Genomic DNA, 21,353 nt, shown 5'->3' on the forward strand with positions numbered 1-21,353 from the left:
TACTATAGTATTGCCTTTTTGGTGAAAAATGTCAAAATTTAAAATGTCTTAAAAACACTAGGAATCCACCTTAAATAGCGTGCCGAGAAATGCCATCGCAAAATATTTTGCATAAACAGTATAAAATTGCATACTGAAAACAATGACCGAAAAAAAAAGTCATACTATAGTATTGCCTTTTTGGTGAAAAATGTCGAAATTTAAAATGTCTTAAAAACACTTGGAATCCACCTTAAATAGCGTGCCGAGACATGCCATCGCAAAATATTTTGCATAAACTATCAAAAACAGCATAAAATTGCATGTTGAAAAAAACGGGCGAAAAAGTCATACTATAGTATTGCCTTTTTGGTGAAAAATGTCAAAATTTAAAATGTCTTAAAAACACTTGGAATCCACCTTAAATAGCGTGCCGAGACATGCCATGGCAAAATATTTTGCATAAACTATCAAAAACAGCATAAACTTGCATACTGAAAACAATGACCGAAAAAAAGCCATACTATAGTATTGCCTTTTTGGTAAAAAATGTCGAAATTTAAAATGTCTTAAAAACACTTGGAATCCACCTTAAATAGCGTGCCGAGACATGCCATGGCAAAATATTTTGCATAAACTATCAAAAACAGCATAAAATTGCATACTGAAAACAATGACCGAAAAAAAAGTCATACTATAGTATTGCCTTTGTGGTGAAAAATGTCGAAATTTAAAATGTCTTAAAAACACTTGGAAACCACCTTAAATAGCGTGCCGAGACATGCCATGGCAAAATATTTTGCACAAACTATCAAAAACAGCATAAAATTGCATACTGAAAAAAACGGGTGAAAAAGTCATACTATAGTATTGCCTTTTGGGTGAAAAATGTCAAAATTTAAAATGTCTTAAAAACACTTGGAATCCACCTTAAGTAGCGTGCCGAGACATGCCATGGCAAAGAAAGTCGCAAAAACAGCATAAAATTGCATTTTGATAAAACGACCGAAAAAAACCCAAACATAAATACACTACAATAAATACACTGACTTGTTCCGTTAGTTTAGTTAGCTTTTTTTTAGAAAATATATAAATACCATACTATGATTTTCTTTCGACATCTTATATTATAACTTTTTTTGAAAAAAAAATATACCACAGTATGACTTTGTTATGAAATAAACTATTTTTATGCATATTTGATTCTTTCTCAATTTTGTGATTACAATTCTGCAACTCCGGCTGAATTCTAGTGCAGTAAAAGTACCTCAGACTGAACTCCAGTGAGGTAAAAGTACCTCAGACTGAACTTCAGTGAGGTAAAAGTACCTGAGACTGAACTCCAGTGAGGTAAAAGTACCTCAGACTGAACTCCAGTGAGGTAAAAGTACCTCAGAATGAACTCCAGTGAGGTAAAAGTACCTCAGACTGAACTCCAGTGAGGTAAAAAGTACTCTCTCTTACCTGCATCCATGGGAATGGAGGCTCGGCTCCTCAGGGCCGCCGCCCCCTCAGGGTCCTCCTCCTCATCACTGTCTGCAGGAGGCGCATCAGGGAGGTGTAGACCCATCACCTGCAGGAAACACAGACAGGTGTAACAGACAGACAGGTGAGACTGACAGACAGGTGTGAGAGACAGACAGACAGGTGTGACAGACAGACAGACAGGTGAAACTGACAGACAGGTGTGACAGACAGACAGACAGGTGTGACAGACAGACAGGTGTGACAGACAGACAGACAGGTGTGACAGACAGACAGGTGTGACAGACAGACAGACAGGTGTGACAGACAGACAGACAGACAGGTGTGACAGACAGACAGACAGGTGTGACAGACAGACAGGTGTGACAGACAGACAGACAGACAGACAGGTGTGACAGACAGACAGGTGTGACAGACAGACAGACAGACAGTTGAGACAGACAGACAGACAGGTGTGACAGACAGACAGGTGTGACAGACAGACAGACAGACAGTTGAGACAGACAGACAGACAGGTGTGACAGACAGACAGACAGACAGGTGTGACAGACAGACAGACAGACAGACAGACAGGTGAGACTCAGAGTCAGCCTCTGAGGAGTCTGTCCTCCTCTTTGAGGTCACATGACTCAGCTCAGGTGTGAAGTGGTGAGTCAGCTGTTACCGGGCAGAACTCACCTGTATCCTGTGCTGCACCTGCTGCAGCTGCTCGCCATGGGAGGGGCCGTCTCCCCGCTCCTCCCCGTCCTCCCCCGGCTGCCCGTCGGGCTCCTGGTTCAGAGGCTGGTAATAATATCCTCCGCTGTTCGCCTCCTCCTCCTCCTCCTCTTCCTCCTCCTCTCCATCCAGCTCCATCTCTCCTCCCTCCTCCCCCATCTCCTCCTGCTCCTCGCCTCCTCCCTCCCCCACGCTCCACACCGGCAGCAGAGCTCCGTCAGCTGGACGCTCGTCCTCCCCCAGCTCGTCTTCAGAGTTCGGCAAGACTCTCTCAGGTCCCATCGCTGAGACTTCCATCCACAGACATACACCTGCTCTGACACACACACACACACACACACACACACACACACACACAGGGTCATAGATGTGTTAATAGACATGGATACTGGACACGTTGAGTCTGGTGGGACTGTCCCGCCGTCTCAGAGCCAAACAGCGAATGCTAACTTCCTGTTGTTGATGTAACTCAAAGTCCATCAAAGTCTGACGGCAGAAACACGTTTAAATAAAGTTTCACAGTTTTGGTAACAGGTGAAAGTTTCCTGCCTGAAAGGAGCGTCCTCAACGGGCTCAGAGAAGGACAGACACTTCGAGACAAACTGTGAGGACAATCAGTCCAACAGTTTAACCATGACGCTTCTCAACACTCGATTTCAGCAATCCAGATTATCATCCGAAATCTACGACCTTTGACCCCTCAGGCTGCACCGATGGCTGTACGCAGGACGTGCGTCCACAGGCTCGGGGACACTAAACTCAGTTCAGGTTCAGAGTCAAATATCGACGACATCCAGAAACACGCCGACGTCTCAGCGCTCCTGAGACACAAAGCCGTCTGTCCGGTCCACACTGTATCGGGGACGCCCTGTCCTCCGGGACCATTCACGCTGTTACCGGCTCAAAGCCTCTTCATCTTTGACATTTTTTGGCAATTTATAAAGAAAACATTCTGAAACATTTTAGTGATGTTTTTCTTCAAATTTCTTTTTTTGGGGCGATTTTTTGAGGAAATTATGAAATTATTTTTTGAAGGAAATGTCCTGATTGATTTTCCTTTAACACATTTTTCAAGAAAACACCTTGTTGATTTGTGTGTGTGTGTGTGTGTGTGTGTGTGTGTGTATCTACATTTTGGTTGGATTTTTAAAGAAAACACACCACAGATTTAGAAGGCATGTTCTCTGGAAAAAAGTTTAAAAAAAAAACAAAAAAAGACTGTAGAGGCTGTAAAGCTGAATAAATCAGATAATAAACGCTGTAAAGCTGAATAAATCAGATAATAAACGCTGTAAAGCTGAATAAATCAGATAATAAACGCTGTAAAGCTGAATAAATCAGATAATAAAGCTGAATAAATCAGATAATAAAGCTGAATAAATCAGATAATAAACGCTGTAGTGTGTTTTTGTTTGTTAGATGTGATCAGTAGCACTGAGCTAACACATGCTAACACATGCTAACACACACTAACATGAAACACAGCCTGTGTGTGAACACACGGAGCTGCGGCTGACGGAGGCGGACAGTCCGCGGGCTGATCTGATCACCTGTCCGCAGGTGAGTGAAGATGCTCAAACAGCTGGAGCGGCTGACAGCTAACGAAGCTAACAGCTAACAGCTACTGTCCGGTTATTTCGCTCTCTTTCTGCTTCTCTTTGTCGTTATTTTGTGACCGGAAGGAGAATTAACCCTCCTCAGGCGAAGTGTCGAGTGTCTTACCTGTCTGTCAGTCTGTCAGCGCACCTGTCAGTCTGTCAGTACACCTGTCTGTCTGTCTGCTCGGAGTTAGCCGCTGCTAGCCTGTAAGCTGCAGCTGCTGTCTGTTCGGGACGCTTCTGGGTACGTCATCACGCAGCAGTGACAGTGAAGTTAGTTTACGGTTGGAACTTTGACAGACGATCATTCCGAACGGCTGAATGGGCGTCTTTTCAATAACCAACGTGAAAGCAACTTCACTGAAGTGACGGCACGCCTGACAAAAAAATCATTTTTTTAAAATACTGAACTTTATTAATAGTCACGTCACTTCATTAAAATCCGATCACTGGTCCGCAAAACGTCATCATGATATGTTTAAATGTGAAATCAAGAAAAATAAAATTGGCAAGAAAGTTGAATAGTAGCGGCGTTTGAGAGAGATGTTTGTTTTCTCAGCAGAGATGGATTTAAACCTGATTAACATCCAATCATTATCATCATAACACATCAGTAAAACTACTGAGGCCAAGATTTTTCAAAGTTAATATTTCTGTTTAAGTATTGAAAATTTTAAAAAGATTCTTTTTTTTAAGTCGCCTTGTTGTCCGCCAAATAATAGAAAAGTAGTATCTATAAGGACTCTGTTCTATAACGATTGTTAAGGAGTCTTGATAAATGCATCGATATCAATAAAAATGAAGGATACCCATCCCCACTGAAGAACACGGTCGCTGTTTACCACAGCGTGCACACACACATTAAATGTTTTTAAATCTAGAATAAAAGACTTTGAGGCAGATTCTGTAGGATGTGGATGTAAAACCAGCTCCCACAAACTTCTCTTTTAATGCAGATTTAGTGATTGTGAATTGTATTTTGTCTCTCTGTGTCTCCCTGCAGTTTTGTGTTCTCATCGCCTGTCTCAGCCAGGTCTCCCTTTGGAAAAGATTCTTTATAACATAATGATGACAATAATAATAGCTTTATTTATATAACACCTTTACAAAAACAGTTGTTTACAAAGTGCTTTGACAGACAGCGTACAGGCAGGAACTCTGGGAATATTTCAATAACTCACCTCTGTCTGCTCTTTAAACTCTGGTCTTAGCTCCATGTCACTCTACACTGCTGACTTTATTTTTATTTATTCAGATACTGTTCTGCACTTTACACATGTATATATGTACAGTCTCTTAGTTTTTAGTTTTTTTTAAAGCGTATTCCTTTATATTCTATTAATATTGTTTGCTTTTTATTCTCTTGTTCTTACTGCATGGCGCTGCTACACCCCAATTTCTCAGTTTTGAGATCAATAAAGTATATCGATCTATCTATCTATCTATCTATCTAATATTAGGAATAAACATCAGCAAACATGTCAAACAGAGAAAGGTCAAAAACAGTCAAACAAAAAGGCCAGAACAAAATGCAAACACAAAAGGTGGGAGGAGACCAATGTGGTTAAATGAAAAAATAAATAAATACATAAATAAATTAACACAGTGCTACTCTCAACTACAGGCTGACCAAAACCAGCACCCTCTCAACAATGAGAAAAGGACAGCTAATGAACAGGATGAGATTATGCATTAGGTTATTATAAAATGTTTATATAAAAATTTATGAGTAAATTACACGGAAAAATACAAAGTATTACAGACGACCTCTGATGCTTTTTTTGGGGGTCATATTTGTATTTGAGGGGTCTACTAGAATAGGTTTAAATGCTGTTCAGACATTATGTGTCTCATATTGCCCTCTGAAGCAGCACCTCTGTCTGAAACCATGGATGTATTATGAAGTTAGTTTTCACGGTTTTCACATTATAGACAAATACAGCGGCCAATTTGTATGTTCCGTCATCTAACAGCGACGCCATTGTGTGATCTAAGTTTTATAAAGGTGCCAGGTTAGTAAAAAAAAATCATTTCATTGCATACAAAACTCAGTCTGTTTGAGGCATTAGCAAACTAACATCAACTACCCAAAAAACTAGAAAAACATCACAATAATTACTCATTAAATAACATCAAATCAATAAATGTACATCAACAGAAGTTAAATGTGTTTAGTCTGTCTTGTTGTACTTATGATGTGCCCGGTTGTTATGTTACCAGTCCATGAATGGAGGGAAGAGCTGCTGTGTTGTGCTGCCTGTTAGCCGGAGGTTGTCCGTTGTGGATGAGCCTGGCTCAGCAGAGCTGTGGTTCCACTACAGTATCTACTGTGCTGTACTGTAGTGCTGCAGCTCAGAGGAACCGAAGCTCAGACAAGAAAGAACATATATTTAATGCTCAAACTGATTTACTTTATTGTTTTGTTATTGTAAATATACACTCATTCTGAATTTGATGTCTGCAACACATTACAAAAAAGTTGCAACAGGGACAACTTAAGACTGTGAAAAGTTCCAAACTGCAGTGTGAAACATTTGTGACTGTGTTTAACTGAATATCAGTCACTAATCATTGTGTTGTGTTTTTATTCACACAGCATCCACAGAGGATCAAAGTCTATAGGAGAGTTTACACACTGATGCTTCTTCAGGATGGGGCACGGTGGCTTTGTGGTTCGGAACGGGGTTCGGTCCGGCTTCTGTGTGGAGTTTGCATGTTTCTTCCCGTGTCTGCTTGGGTTCTCTCCAGGGTCTCTGGCTTCCTCCCAAAGACAAACACAAGCAGCATGATGACTCTAAATTGCGAACTGTCCAGGGTGTACCCCGCCTTCCACCCGATGACAGCTAGGATTGGCTCCAGCCCCCCCGCGACCCTTACGAGGACAAGCGGTTACAGCGGTGACTGGCTTCTTCAGGACCTTCATGAGTCCATCATCTGTCCTCTAGCGCCTCCCTCAGGTCAAACTCACATCCTACACACAGTCTGGGACCTCCCATCAACTGTGATCCTCAACACACTGAACTCTGTGATCACTGACAGGAGGAGACTGTCTGTCCTCCAGAGGACACAGAGACACTGAGGAACCAGGAGGCCAGAACCAGATCCCAAAGCCAGGATAAAGAGGTTCAGTGAATGTGGTACTGAAGGTGTGGAGGTGGATCAGAGAGTCAGAGGAGACTCTGAAGAAGGACAGAGAGCCAGCAGGACAGTCCACATACACTGCTACTCTACCAGAGACAGAGGAGGAGGAGGAGGAGGAGGAGGAGGAGGAGGAGGAGGAGGAGGAGGTGATGGGTGTTCGTCTCTTATTGTGATAGACACAGTAACCATCATCATCAGAGCAGATCAGAGTCCAGGACTGATCATTTCCTCCAAACCAACAGTCTTCACTGCGTCCTCTCCTGCTGATTCGTCTGTAACTCACTGATATATAAACTCTTCCTCTCCACTCGACCTCCCAGTAACAGCGACCAGTCAGACCAGTTCTACACAGCAGCTGAGGACAGATGTCAAATCTGTCTGGATGATCAGGATATGACTGATCCTCTGACACATACGTCACCTCTCTGTTGTTTTTGGACAGTTTGAGCTCGTTGTTCACTGTGTTTGTGTCGACTGTGAGCTGACAGGAATCTGACGGAGAGAAGAAGACACAAAGTTATTGATTAGTTATCAGTTATTAATGGATCATGGCTGTGAGGATGACATCAGAGCTGTGAATGAGTGATGTCACAGCGTGAAGAGTTAAAAACACGCTCACACGTCCTCAGATAAGATGCATTAAAGCAGAAGGAACGGCTTTAACAACACAATTATACTCTTCTGTTGTGATGAGGGAAACATCTCACAGATTACATCTCCACTCATTTTCAATGCTGTTAGCAGACTGGACAGGAAATGTCATCATACACGTGCCGCTCACATTTTTCAAAATAAAACTGTGAAGAAATAAAGTCTGCAGATGCTGAAAACTCTTGTTCTTTCTGTGGGCAGGATGATCAAACTTTGATCCTTTGAGTTTTTCACTGTTTTATCACCATGAATTTTTGCTCTGATTTAAGTTGTCGTGTTTTTATAACTGTAACATCATTATGATCATTATCATTAACATCATTATGATTTTACCCTCAGAGATATAATTGACTATTATGATGATACAAGAAACAAATATTTCAATTATGTTGTTCATTTTTTTATTTTAATGAGGAATTTGAAATTGATTTTAATTCAACACTTTCTTCTCTCTCACTCATAAATAACAAACAAACAACACAATTTTAGATTAGTTTGTCTGAATTATTTTGTACATTTCATTTGTTAAATTAAGCTTGAAAAAAAATCACAAAACTGCAACTCTCAGAATATTAATAATATATTTTTTTTTAAAACAAACATTTTATGGTTCAGGCTCTTTCTATGTTTTTCTTGACTGATTTAAACACTTTCCTCTTTTACTCTTTTAAATAACAGAAAAGCAAATACATTTTTAGATTTGGTGAAACTCCTGATATGATATGAAGAAGTATTTTTATATATTTATTATTGATATCTGTGTCCATTTAGTTGCTTTCTATCTTGTTATTGTGATTATTTGTGATTATTTCTTATGTTGTGTGTACAATAGTCAGTCAGTCAGTGTTTCGTGCTCTCATGTATGTTTGTGTTCTTGTTTGTCTGACATGTTTTCTTCAGATTTCCTTAAATAAAGCTGCGATCGATAAAAAAAACACACACTCACACTTCCTCAGACCTGGTCTCAACCATCGGACTCCAGCAGGCTCCGCCCTGAAAGGAGGAGGGGGGTCAGAGCAGCACTTCCTCTGTCACCATGGAAACATGGACATGACCTCACTCTCACACACACAGCTGTGTGTTTCTCTACGTGTTCATCACCTGTTATTCATCAGCTGATGATCTTTGAGTTCAGCGTACCTGAGCAGGTGGAGTTTCAACACTTCACCATCACACACAGTCAGCCGATCGCTCGTCGATACACAAGTATTGATTGTTGGAGCTTTCAAAGCAGCTGTTTTGGTGCTGATGAGCGCCCTCTTGTGTTTGTGTAATAATGACCGTTGTCTGTCAGAAGTAAAGGAGGACGAGCCTCTGACGGAGGAGGTCGGGGTCCGCGGTTGGACGGACAAACTTTCACATCACGTCTCCTAGCAACAGTCAACACTGCTTTCTATTTTCTGTCCTTTAGAGCTGAAAATATTACAGTAATATTAGTACAGTCCTCTCTGTGCTGAGTCCCACTTATCAGCCAGGGGACAAACCCAAAACTCCCTCTAACCCTCAGGTCTCATTGTGGACATTTGTGTCCAAATGTCTCATTTCTCACTTTAGTTTTGTCCATCATTCTGGCTGTGTTGCTGCAGATGGCATGAGGTTTTTTAAGGAGGTTTATGTTCTCCATAAAACATGTTTCTGATGGCTCTATAATACACTGTGTACAAATGATGGGTTAAACCTTTAAATCAGCTTCAGTCCTGATCAACACGACCAAACATTTCAACATTTGGGGGATTTTAACCCTTTAAATGCCAGTTGGATTATATGATGTCACAGTTTTATATGAAAAAAGGTCGCTGGCAGAGCGGCACCATGTGACGAGTCTCCACTGCAGAAACAAGACAACGCTCCAGAAACGTTTCATCACGTCCCTCCCTGTTCTGGTGCGTCCTGACTGCTGTTCCCTGACTGCTGTTCCCTGACTGCTGTTCCCTGACTGCTGTTCCCTGACTCCTCCCCTCTGGAAGGCGTTACAGAGCACTGTATGCCAAGACCACCAGACACAAAGACAGTTTCTACCCCCAGGCTGTCACTCTGATGAACTGTAAATAGTCAGAGTGTCAGGAGAACAACAACAAACAACAAATATAAAATATATATATATATATATTCATACTACCTCATGCACAGTGGTTTTTGCACTAACTGTATATTTTTGAATTACATACTGTACATTTTGTATATATTCCCTATCTCTTCCTTTTGTAAATACAATTACATGTCTATGTCTGTCTTTTTTTTTCTTTTTTTTTTTTTTATTTTTCTTATCCCTAACTTATTTCCCTCCCCTGTACTGTGAGCATTGCCAACCCGGAAAAAATTCCTTGTTCCTCATTTGTTGAACTTGGCCAATAAACGTGATTCTGATTCTGACTGCTGTTCCCTGGCTGCTGTTCCCTGACTGCTGTTCCCTGGCTGCTGTTCCCTGACTGCTGTTCCCTGGCTGCTGTTCCCTGACTGCTGTTCCCTGGCTGCTGTTCCCTTGCTGCTGTTCCCTGACTGCTGTTCCCTGACTGCTGTTCCCTTGCTGCTGTTCCCTGGCTGCTGTTCGATGGCTGCTGTTCCCTGACTGCTGTTCCCTTGCTGCTGTTCCCTGACTGCTGTTCCCTGGCTGCTGTTCCCTTGCTGCTGTTCCCTGACTGCTGTTCCCTGACTGCTGTTCCCTGGCTGCTGTTCCCTGACTGCTGTTCCCTGGCTGCTGTTCCCTTGCTGCTGTTCCCTGGCTGCTGTTCGATGGCTGCTGTTCCCTGACTGCTGTTCCCTTGCTGCTGTTCCCTGACTGCTGTTCCCTGACTGCTGTTCCCTGGCTGCTGTTCCCTGGCTGCTGTTCTCTGACTGCTGTTCCCTGGCTGCTGTTCCCTTGCTGCTGTTCCCTGACTGCTGTTCCCTGGCTGCTGTTCTCTGACTGCTGTTCCCTGGCTGCTGTTCCCTGACTGCTGTTCCCCGGCTGCTGTTCTCTGACTGCTGTTCCCTTGCTGCTGTTCCCTGGCTGCTGTTCCCTGACTGCTGTTCCCTGACTGCTGTTCCCTGACTGCTGTTCCCTGGCTGCTGTTCCCTGGCTGCTGTTCCCTGGTTGCTGTTCCCTGACTGCTGTTCCCTGACTGCTGTTCCCTGACTGCTGTTCCCTGGCTGCTGTTCCCTGACTGCTGTTCTTCTTTGGTTTCAGTGAAGAAGTGATGAACAAGCTCCACCAAGCTGTACTTTTTCTCTTTCAGCACATTCAGCTCTCTGAACGTGAATGGAAACGTGAACCGGATGTCCCGGTTGGCTTTGTCTTCGGCCCAGTCCAGAGTGAACTTCTGTGTTAGGACCGTTTTCCCGATGCCAGCCACTCCCTTTGTCATCACTGTTCTGATCGGTTGGTCTCGTCCAGGTGAGCCTTTAAAGACGTCTTCTTGTCTGATGGTTGTTTCTGGTCTGACTGGTTTCCTGGATGCTGATTCAATCTGTCTGACCTCATGTTGATCATTGACCTCTGCAGTCCCTCCCTCTGTGATGTAGAGCTCTGTGTAGATCTGATTCAGGAGGGTCGGGGTTCCTGCTTTAGCGATCCCCTCAAACACACACTGGAACTTCTTCTTCAGGTTACATTTTAGTTCACGCTGACAAACTGCAGAATGACTTCCTGAATGAAAAAACAACAAAGAAGATCAATAAGTCAAAGAGGACATTTCAACAGGTCATGTCCTCACAGACTGAGTACATGAATATATTTTGGTCCGTCTCTTGAGACGTCAGTAAAGGTCCCATTGATCCATCATGTTAAATCTGTATAGAAATCCTCTTACTGCTCTGCAGACAGTCAGCCAGCTCCTCCTGCTTCATCCTCCTCAGGAAGTTCAGGGTGATCTTCAGAAACGCCTCTCTGCTGCTCCTCCTCTGCTCCTCGTCCTCCCTCTGACTCTCAGAGCATTCTGGGTAATCTGACCTCAGGACCTTCTGGATCTTCTTCAGCTCGTTCTTCACAAAAGTGACGATGTTGTCCTCCAGCTCCTGGAACAGATTATTAGATGAAGGACACAATCAGACATCAGATCCACGTTGGACACACTGACAGTCCACTGGTCTGCAAAGTGCAGCACGGAGACGACTGTCAACACAACGGGTGGAGACGTCGTCGTTGGACATGAACAGACCGTAAATATGGAGTCCAGGTGTGTCTGATGCTGCCGGGCAGACTGACCACTGGGAACCTCTGAGCTCTGCTGGTCCACCCTGTGGAGGAACCATCAACAATCAGCTCACACTGAACCACCGACTGTAGAAGGTTTATGATTCTCAAACAAGCCGACAACACGGAGTTAAAAACACTGTGTTCAGTCATGATTGAAGATCAGATGTAAACAACACTGACAAGGATGGACGACTGATTCAGGATCTGTGTAACATCACGCCCATCTGTTTCATAAGTTTGAAGGTCTTACTCTGGGTCATCAGGACGGCGTCCATCTTTGAAGTCAATCAGACGACCCAGAGACTGATCACTCTTCATGGACACACAGCTGGGCCCAGGTTCAGGTTCAGGTTCTAGAGAGTCTGTTCTCTGATGGATCCTGAGAAATAATAATAACATATTTTCAGAAACATTTAGAGGAGTCATGGACACTCAGTGTGTCTCCAGTCCCAGTTTAGTGGAGCTCTGGTGGATCTCTTGGGTGTAACTGTTTTATTTCAAATAAATATAAAATACGACCTTTTTAAGCCAAAATCAAAATTAATTAAGTCTGACCCGTTCTGCAGCAGCTCCACCCCTCTCATAAATAACAAACAGTCCCTATTCTTAACCCCCGGGGGAGGCCAGCGCAGTGACTCGGAGCACGCTCAGAGTCCAGTTAAAGTCTGACTGATGTTTTTACATGACGGAGGAAATCCACATCCTGGCACATGATCTGGGCGTTAGTCTGATTTCAGAGGGACGAAGATGTTTACAGGATTCTAAACGTCCAGTTTTTGTGGCTCTGACACAATAATTGACCTTTTTCTAACATGATGTGAACCTGTGAGCTGAGGACGATGACCTCACCTTTGACCTTTGGCGTGTCTGGAAGGCGGGACTTCCTCCTCGGTGAGGTCACTCTGATCCATAGCAGAGTCCACACCTTCACACAGACTCAGCAACCTGCTGGGGGAGCTCACACATTATTCCTCATCGCTCCTCTCAGTCACATGACCAGCACACAGAGCTCTGATTGGAGGAAACTCTCCGTTTACCTCTAAACACACTCCTCACACACTTTCCTGTCCGTCTGCAGGAGCCCAGAGGAACACCTCACCACACCTGTCCTCTGCCTTTCTGTCTGTCGGTGTGAGTGGACACTTTTCACTTCAGTGTGACTCTGATCACCATCACTCGTTCATCCCTCTCGTCACCTCTCTGGATTATCACCGATGGACTCTGGCCGTGCGTTCACACCGGCTACGATGCAAACACTTGCACAGCATGTTTCCATTCAAGGTCAATGCAAAGACACGGATACCCCAATTTCTCAGTTTTGAGATCAATAAAGTATATCTATCTATCTACCTATCTATCTATCTATCTATCTATACATCAGGATATCAGGATATCAGGCTGCTTTTGGGCCCAATTTGCCCCTTACGACAGTCGGGGGGGCGTTCCCAATCCCAGGCTGGTCGGAACCGACTATCTGCCCAATAATGGTTAAGTATGAGGGGTTATCTAAATAATCTTAATTTCGGCGACTGTTGGAGCCGCTCCGATCTCAACATGTTTGATATTTACGATTGTCAGCTGCGATGGAACGCTGAGCAGAAACCTGCAACAGCCAATGAGAGCGAGGAGACCGGGAGGCGTCACCAAACCGATACTACATACGTGTATGAAATGTATAATCCACGCTCACTCCGTCTTCTTAGCCAAAACTCGATCATTAACTTTTTTCCATGTTTTGTTTTTTCGCTGCAAAACAAGACACATGACTTAGCCAGCTGACGACGGCAATCCTCCTCCATATTTACGCGTCTTCTGAAATCACGTTTGATCACGCGAGATTCTACGAAATCTCAAGTCTGTGGGACCGCCACTGTGAAATCTTAACTACAGACGGCGACTGTGTGGTCTCGCCATCTGGCTGAGTCATCTGGTGTGTGCATCCTGACGATCATAACGTTAAAAATCTTTTAAATCTGTCATTATGTCTGCGGTCGCCCACGTTTAATAAATCGGTTAATGTTTGACCGTCCTCTGGTCTGTTGCAGCCGTGAGCTACTTTTGTTGAGTTGCTTCTTAGCAAAGCGCTCTGAGAGATTTGAGTTGGTCTTTTATTGTGGAGGGTAAACAGCGGAGGGTGTGTGAGTGGTGAAGAGTGTGTGTCTCGCTTCACTCGGCTTCACGGAGCCTGTTTACATCCAAAGCTAACACGTTAGCCGTTAGCTGCCTCTTCTAGCTAACGAAGCAATCACAACCGCAGCTGCTGAGGGACAATTTTCACCAGTTTCCAAATGCTCCTAAAATAAACGAGCGGCCGAATACACGGCGCGTCACGTGACAGCCGCCGTCTCCTCCCATCAGGCTGCTGTTGGATCTGCCGCCCTCTGGTGGCTCAAACTCAACACACATACGTGATGTCGTCTTTTAAACGATCTTTATCTTTTTAATTTTGTCTTTTAATTTCAGCTTCTAATTGATCTTTTTACTTCTCTTTTATTCTGCCCTGATCGTGCTTATTGTGATTATCACCATTAACGTTCTGTGTCTACTGCCTTTTTTCTATTTTTATGATACGTTTCTGCCTCTAAAGGCTTTTGTTCGGCGTTATTGACCAGCGTCACTTGTTTTATTAACTCTGGTGTTTCCGGCCTCGGCTTTGCTTTCAGAGCACTTTGTAAACTATTATAATCGTCGCTGCTGTTGTTGCTGTTACAGATCTTATATCAAAATCATGAACTTTTTTAAGCTTAACTTTGTCAAGTCAGAGTTTGTTCTAAACCAGAGAAAATATTGATTTTCAGCATAACTTTGACTGAGGATTTGGATTGATTTAGTATTTACGTCATAACATTGGCTCACTAAATCTAATACTTTTGTTTTGTGTCAACACAATTTGAGTTTCTGGTCAAAATGAATCACATGTCAAAGTCTGTCACGTGCCTGAGCCCGCGCATTGATACAAGCTGCTGTGTAAATAAAGTTATAATCAGGATCAATAGATCCAGGGAGCGCGCTCCCGACGCACCGAGCAGGAAATACCTCACTGCGCGCGCCCTCAACCGCTCATTCAAAAACTAGCGTGCACGTTCACGCCGCTCTCCAGCAAAGCCGTTTTCGTGCGCGTGCACGGCCTTTAGTTTTAGTTTGGCAGTTTCCAGAGTTTCAAGCAGAGGAGAAAGTGAGGAGTGACACTCTGCTCCTCCTCACAGCTCCTCTCTGCTCCTTACCTGCTCCTCTCTGCTCCTCCTCCTCCTTAGCATCTCCTCCCTGCACCTCCTCTTTGCTCCTCCTCCCTGCTCCTCCTCTCCGCTCCTCCTCCCTGCTCCTCCTCTCTGCTCCTCCTCTCTGCTCCTCCTCTCCGCTCCTCCTCTTTGCTCCTCCTCTCTCCTCCTCCCCTCTGCACCTCCTCCGTGCTCCTCCTCTCCGCTCCTCCTCCCTGCTCCTCCTCTCCGCTCCTCATGGTGGGTTAGCTCGAGATTTTGTCAGAGCAAAGCAGAATAAAACTTTAAAAATAAAGTGGTAACTTTCTGAGAAAAAAAGAAAAACTCAGTAATCTTTTAGAATAATACGACGGAAGATTAGGGCCACATTAAGGGAAAAAAATTAATTATTTACGAGATTAAAGTCATTATTAATGAGAAAAAAGTCATTATTAATGAGAAAAAAGTCATTATTAATGAGAAAAAAGTCATTATTAACGAGATTAAACTCATTATCAACGAGAAAAAAGTAATTTATGAGAATAAAGTCATAATATTCAAACCTGCTGCTTTTGGAGACACTTGTTAACATGAGGGCTACGGAGGATTTGGTTGAGTTGTATTTTAGGATAGGTTTCACAAACAAGGAGATACTTAATCTTTTGGCACATCAGCATCACATTATCATAAGTATCAGGACTTTAAAAAGAATATGCAAGAAATTGCATCTTTTCCGGCGAAAGAACCAGTCGGACTTGGAGGATGTTGCTGCTTTTCTGGAGGGAGAAACGGCTGCAGGGTTATGGTTGGATGCATCTACGGGCTATTCAGAGGGGTTTCACTGTGTCTCAAGAAACAAATCCTCCGTAGCCCTCATGTTACAGTAATAATGAGTTTTTTTCTCATAACTAATGACTTTAATCTCGTATATAATTCATTTTTTTTCCCTTAATGTGGCCCTAATCCTCCATTGTAGAATAAAGTAGTAAATTAACGAGGAAAATTCAAAAGTTCTCTGAGATAAAATTATTAAATTAGGAGAAAAAAACTTGAATATTCTGAGATTACAGCAGTAATTGTGCAAGAAAAACAGATAATCCTCTGATATTAAAGTAATTTTACAAGAAAAATGAATACTCTCAACTATTCACTCATACTAAAGTGCTCAGTTTACGAGAAAATCTTAAATATTCTGAGATTAAAGTAAAATACATTAATATTTTCTGATGGTTAAAAAAATACATTCATGAAAAAAAACCATTTTCTGATATTGTGATGATAAATTCATAGGAAAAATATAAACTATCCTCTGAGATTAAATTGGTAAATTACCAAAAAATGTGAATATTCTGAAATTAATGTAGTAAATGAACAAGAAAAAAATAATTTTGTCTGATAGTAAAAAGGTAAATTTATGAGATCAAAACTTGAATATTCTCTGAGATTAAAATGATAAATTTAGAAGAAACAAAAACTTAAAATATTGTAAGATTAAAATGTCAAATTTAAAAGAATTTATTTTCTGACAAAAAAGTTTGACAAAGAGTTTGAAGATTTACATTTACAAGAAATTAAAGACATTCTCTGAGATTAAAACTGTCACGAGAAAAAAAATGAATTTTAAGGATTAGATGAAACAATATTTTACTATTTAAATTGAATTTTACAATATAATGTTGGATAGTATTCAAGTTATTTTCTCATAAATGTACCACTTTAATCATAGAAAATACCCAACTATTTCTCGTAAATTTGACACTTTACGTTTTTGTCTCATAATTCCACCACCTTTATGTATGAGATTTTTTTCGGATAAATTAACCGCGTTTATGTCGTAATCTCGGCTCGTGGATTTTTGTTTTATCGGACCGCTCCAGCGTTCAGACTGAGTGAAAACACACAGGAAACTTTTTTTTTTTTAAAGCTTTATTACAAAACGCAAGACAAAACATGTCAACTGGGTTTAAATCTATTGGCAACACGACACAATGACGAACTTCTTCTATCTGCAGCTGAAGCTTCGCTGAAACCACCAACCCAAACAGGAAACAAACCAACACGACGCCCACCCGAAAACTGACGACCCGAGGAGGACAACGGCGGCTTCCAGGCCCGAAACTGAGGAAACAGAAACCAGGAGGAGGAGGAGGAGGAGGAGCAGGAGCAGGAGGAGGAGGAGGAGCAGGAGGAGGAGGAGCAGGAGCAGGAGGAGGAGGAGGAGCAGGAGGAGCAGGAGGAGGAGGAGCAGGAGGAGCAGGAGGAGGAGCAGGAGCAGGAGGAGCAGGAGGAGGAGCAGGAGCAGGAGCAGGAGCAGGAGGAGGAGGAGGAGCAGGAGCAGGAGCAGGAGCAGGAGGAGCAGGAGCAGGAGCAGGAGCAGGAGGAGCAGGAGGAGGAGCAGGAGCAGGAGCAGGAGCAGGAGCAGGAGGAGCAGGAGGAGGAGCAGGAGGAGGAGCGGGAACTTTTTTGTTTTTCTACGGGAGGTTCGTAGTGCGACGGTCGGCCGCCTACACACACACATTTATAAATAGGTCACCATTAAATTAAGTCAAATCCAATTCACACAATAAAATGTTATTCACAAACTCAAAGCGTCCGCCGCCGTCTGACGGCTCGGCGCGCAGGAGACAGGAAGTGACGGTGAGGAGGGGGGGCGGGGCTTCAGGGTCCGGAGGTTTTTATTTTGGCTCCGTCTGTCAGGGAGGAGGACGACGCCTTCGGACATCTCGAATCTCTGATCGCGTTTGTGAAACGTCGTCACTAAGTTTTTTATTTTTGTGAAAATCATCGACCAAATAAAAACAACCAACTTTTGCTTTCAGATGTTTTTTTTCAGATGTTTCGAGGCACAAACTGGACTCAAACAGCTGATCATTTATTTTTTTAAATACATTATTTATGGACTTTCTCCTTTTTTTAATAAACTCATTTGAAGGCTTTTACTTTGAAAAACAGGACGTCTGAGTCGTTTCCTGTCTGCTCGGCGACAACGAGGCGAAATGATGAAGGTGGCGGTGGCGGCGGCGTTCTCTGTGGTTTTAACAGGTGAGTCACATTTAAATATTTATATCTTACAACAATGTTCCAAATTCATAAATCGTAGTGCAGCTTCCCGTCGACCTCCATGACGCCACACGACCGCACGCCGCAGGTCGCTCTTCACACACACACACACACACACACACACACACACACACACACACACACAGCCGGAAAACTACAAATATGGCCGACGGGCTGCAGGTTATAGTCTTCATGCTAATGTGGAGGAACGCCGGCTCGGACCAATCAGCTCGTCTGCTCAGATTTCACATTTTAACCTTTTAAAAATATCAAAGCTATAAACAGAGCTAACCAATCAGAGCAAAGGAACTGAGCAGCGATGTCAGAGAGGAGAGGACCTGTACGGAGGCCTCGAAACGACAAAACCAACTCCAGATTTATTATTGTTAATTTTATTAATTAATTAATTAAATGTTTTTAATATTATTATTATTTTTACTAAAAATAATAAACACAAAGATCGGAATCGCGTTTTCTTTTGAAACTAATTTTGGGCCGAATCGATGAAAAGAAACGTTTGGATAAATGAATTTATCGGACGCTCTCTGGAAGTTTCTCCTCTCACTGATAAAAAAATGAGGATCCCTAATTAAGAATTTAACATAATAATCATTAGAGGATTAGATATGGAAGATTAGGAGACACTGAAAAAGACAAAATAAATAAATACATAAATAAAGTCAGAACTGTTTTAGGATGCCGACTAATACTTGTGACAGATTTTACTAAACTGTGGACCAATAGGATTTTAACAGAGAGCGACGCTCTGATTTGATTGGAGGAGCAGAGGGGCGGGGCTTGAGAAGTTGGCGTTGATGAGTTGTCGTCGTTAATAATCTTCCGTACAGTTGCAGTGACCTGTCTGAACCAGCAGGGTTTTTTTGTTGTAACTCCATTTCCCAGAGTGCTCTGTGCTCTGACAGACAGCAGTCACTGTTAGCTCTCTGCCCCAGTGGCTGATGGGAGATGGAGCGTAGAGAGGGCGAAGTGAAAGCGAGCAGCGTCCAAGTGCAACCTGACAGACAGGTGGGGGGCGGGGCCTGGGGCAGGGGGCGGGGCAACACTTTGAATCTAATCCCATCCTTAAGAGCAATTTGACAACGGTCAGTTATGACCATATATGGATACGACCATATGTGGAGATCCCCCCCGTCATACGACCATATATGGATGTCCTGCTGCTATCTACACCAGAGAAGAATCAACCAGGTCCAGTTCCCAAAACCAGCAGCCCAGAACCTGTCCCTGACTGGTCCAAAACCTGTCCCAGACTGGTCCAAAACCTGTCCCAGACTGGTCCAGAACCTGTCCTAGACTGGTCCAAAACCTGTCCCCAGCTGGTCCAGAATCTGTCCCAGACTGGTCCAGAATCTGTCCCAGACTGGTCCAGAACATTCCCGGATTAGATCTTTTCCAAAACTGGCCTCAAACCAGTCCAGAACCAGTCAGTGCTGATTCAGAACCACCCCAGAACAGGTCCAGAACCAGTCCAGCGCCGGGCGACGTCACTCTGAGTCGGACTCCAACGGAGCGGTCTCATCGAGGACGACTCTCTTCCGGCGCTTTGCGGCGGCGGCCCGGGCTCGCTGCTCCTCCTCCAGGTGGGCCTTCTTGTGGCGGGAGAAGCTGGATGAGTGCATGAAGGTCTTGTCGCAGGCGGCGCAGGTGTAGGTCTTGGCCTTTGCGGCGGGGAGTCCGCTCTTTTGGTGGTGCTGCTGCTGTAGTTTCGCCCGCCCGCCGCCATCCACTGCCCTGTGGGTCTGCTGGTGTCGCGCCAGGCTGGAGGCGTGGCTGAACCGCTTCCCGCACTGGCCACAGCTGTGTCGTCCGGCGGTGGCGCCGCCTCCTCCTCCTCCTCCTCCTCCCTCCTCCTCGGAGGCGACGGGGCCCCGTTTTGCGGCCCGTCCCCCCCGGCGGCGGCGGTTCTTCTTGCAGAGGGTGTAGAAGTTGGGCTTGTCGCGGGAGCAGAGCTTGAGGCGGATCTTGAGGTCCGACGAGGTCTCGCCCAGGTTCTCCTTGCCGGGCGTGTAGTTGTCCAGCAGCTCCTTGACGTGCGTCACCTGGTGTTTGGACAGCTGCGTGGACGTCCTGAAGCTCATGTCACACTGTGGGCAGGCGTAGAACTTGTCGCCGCCCTGGCTCTGGATGACGGCGGCGGTCGCCACGTGCTGCTGCTGCCTCTTGGTCTTCTTGTTCTTGGCGCTGGCCTTCAGCGAGTGGCGCAGGGCGACCATGTTGGGGCCGAGAGCGGCGTCCTTGGGGATCCCCTTCCCCTTCTTGTGGATGAGGCGGTGGCGCGACAGGCTGGAGCTGTGGTTGAACTCCTTCCCGCAGATGTTACACGGATGGATCCGCCGCTTACCGTGCAGCCGCAGGTGACTCCCCAACATCCTGCGGGGACACAAACACACGGCGGCGTCACAACGACATAAAACTTTATGGATTCAGAAACAAAACAGCGACACCTCAGAAACATGTCTCAACGAACAACGTTCTCATGCTCCGCCGTCGGTGATGACATCACGTGCTGACATCATCTCTTGTCTGTTTTAAGACCAAATGGATTCACGGAGACAGGAAGTGACAAAATAGTCTGTGGTCAGAGCTCTCCCTCAGCTCCCAGTGACGTGACGCGTGGTGGAGCCGCTCTCCTTCCTGTCTCTCAGCATGCTTTTATTGTGAAAATGGTACAGGAAATGGAATGGCGCAGAGTTAGCGTAGCCTCATTAGCAGAGCTGATCATCAATAAATAAATAATTAGCAGATATTTACAAGATTTGATTGATTATGACGCGGCAGCTTCGTCATCAGGAGACGCGGCCACGAAAGAGGAATAATAATAATTTGCTGCTGTGCTGCTGTTTTGTCCCTTCAGTGCACCCTTACTGCGACTCTGAGCGTCTGCTTTCACCCTAAAAACCGCGGCTCCTGACCTTCAGCTCAGAGGGCCTGAGGGCGGAGCCTCTGCAGGAGGACGGTTAACTGTTTCACGCCTGGCTGGTTATGGCGCCCCCCTGTGGACGGAGGCGGCGGAGTTTCCACCATCACAGCGGCGTCAGAATCAAACTGCGCGTCTGCGTCTGACAGAAGGATTAAAACTTGATTCTTATTCATTTTATCTCATGGACCTGCAGCTGCGTCCGTGCGTCCGTCCGCAGAAACACGACTTCATTCGTGAATCGGCTGAAGGATTTAGATCCATCACGTGATCGAGATCATGAAAGTGAATTTTTCTGCTTTCGTTTGATTCGCGGTCGAGAGTCTAGGACGAGTCGCTTAATCTCGATGATACGGACGACAGAAAGACAGCTGCTGGACAGGAGACAAGAGACAAAAGCACTCAGCAGCCTG

General features: G+C 44.4%; 3 protein-coding genes and 1 pseudogene across 7 annotated transcripts in view; all 4 read right to left on the reverse strand.

Moving 5' to 3' along the window:
• mea1 (male-enhanced antigen 1) overlaps positions 1–4,027 on the reverse strand; it is a 51,392-nt gene extending 47,365 nt beyond the window's left edge. The window contains exons 1-3 of one of the 2 annotated variants that reach the window (XM_088086941.1): positions 3,904–4,027; positions 2,143–2,492; positions 1,444–1,552 (exon numbers count right to left, since the gene is read on the reverse strand). In XM_088086941.1, the coding sequence (XP_087943067.1) occupies positions 1,444–1,552; positions 2,143–2,478 (445 nt within the window). In that variant the 5' untranslated portion in view covers positions 2,479–2,492; positions 3,904–4,027. Of the gene's footprint in view, positions 1–1,443; positions 1,553–2,142; positions 2,498–3,903 lie in introns of both variants that reach the window. The other variant, XM_088086942.1, reaches the window with a different exon arrangement.
• A 925-nt stretch (positions 4,028–4,952) lies between these two features.
• On the reverse strand, positions 4,953–8,650 carry LOC121938641 (neoverrucotoxin subunit alpha-like; annotated as a pseudogene). The gene is made up of 2 exons (XR_015778567.1): positions 8,518–8,650; positions 4,953–7,412 (listed from the first exon to the last, which is right to left on the reverse strand). The product of XR_015778567.1 is annotated as a neoverrucotoxin subunit alpha-like (transcript).
• A 1,154-nt stretch (positions 8,651–9,804) lies between these two features.
• Positions 9,805–12,996, reverse strand: LOC121939712 (uncharacterized). Its single transcript, XM_088086910.1, has 5 exons — positions 12,595–12,996; positions 11,996–12,124; positions 11,708–11,786; positions 11,360–11,564; positions 9,805–11,196 (listed from the first exon to the last, which is right to left on the reverse strand). The coding sequence occupies exons 1-5, from the start codon at positions 12,654–12,656 to the stop codon at positions 9,842–9,844; spliced, it is 1,830 nt and encodes a 609-aa protein (XP_087943036.1). The 5' UTR covers positions 12,657–12,996; the 3' UTR covers positions 9,805–9,841.
• Positions 12,997–16,441: 3,445 nt separating this feature from the next.
• LOC121964980 (uncharacterized) overlaps positions 16,442–21,353 on the reverse strand; it is a 14,624-nt gene continuing 9,712 nt past the window's right edge. For all 3 annotated transcript variants that reach the window (XM_088086922.1, XM_088086920.1, XM_088086919.1), the window contains one exon: positions 16,442–20,393. In XM_088086922.1, coding sequence (XP_087943048.1) covers positions 19,508–20,393 — 886 coding nt within the window. In that variant the 3' untranslated portion in view covers positions 16,442–19,507. The remainder of the gene's footprint in view (positions 20,394–21,353) is intronic.

Source organism: Plectropomus leopardus, chromosome 13, assembly GCF_026936395.1.
Source record: "Plectropomus leopardus strain MGB_pleo_1.0 chromosome 13, ASM2693639v1, whole genome shotgun sequence".
In the NCBI taxonomy this organism is placed as follows: domain Eukaryota; kingdom Metazoa; phylum Chordata; class Actinopteri; order Perciformes; family Serranidae; genus Plectropomus; species Plectropomus leopardus.

Bases quoted from the DNA above. Each gene is read 5' to 3' on its own strand.
- LOC121939712 (XM_088086910.1), bottom strand. From the start codon at position 12,656: ATGGATCAGAGTGACCTCACCGAGGAGGAAGTCCCGCCTTCCAGACAC. The intron at 11,787-11,995 runs GTAAGACCTTCA...GTTCCTCCACAG, and splicing joins CGCCGTCCTGATGACCCAGA to GGTGGACCAGCAGAGCTCAG. The intron at 11,197-11,359 runs GTAAGAGGATTT...TTTTTCATTCAG, and splicing joins GGCTGACTGTCTGCAGAGCA to GAAGTCATTCTGCAGTTTGT.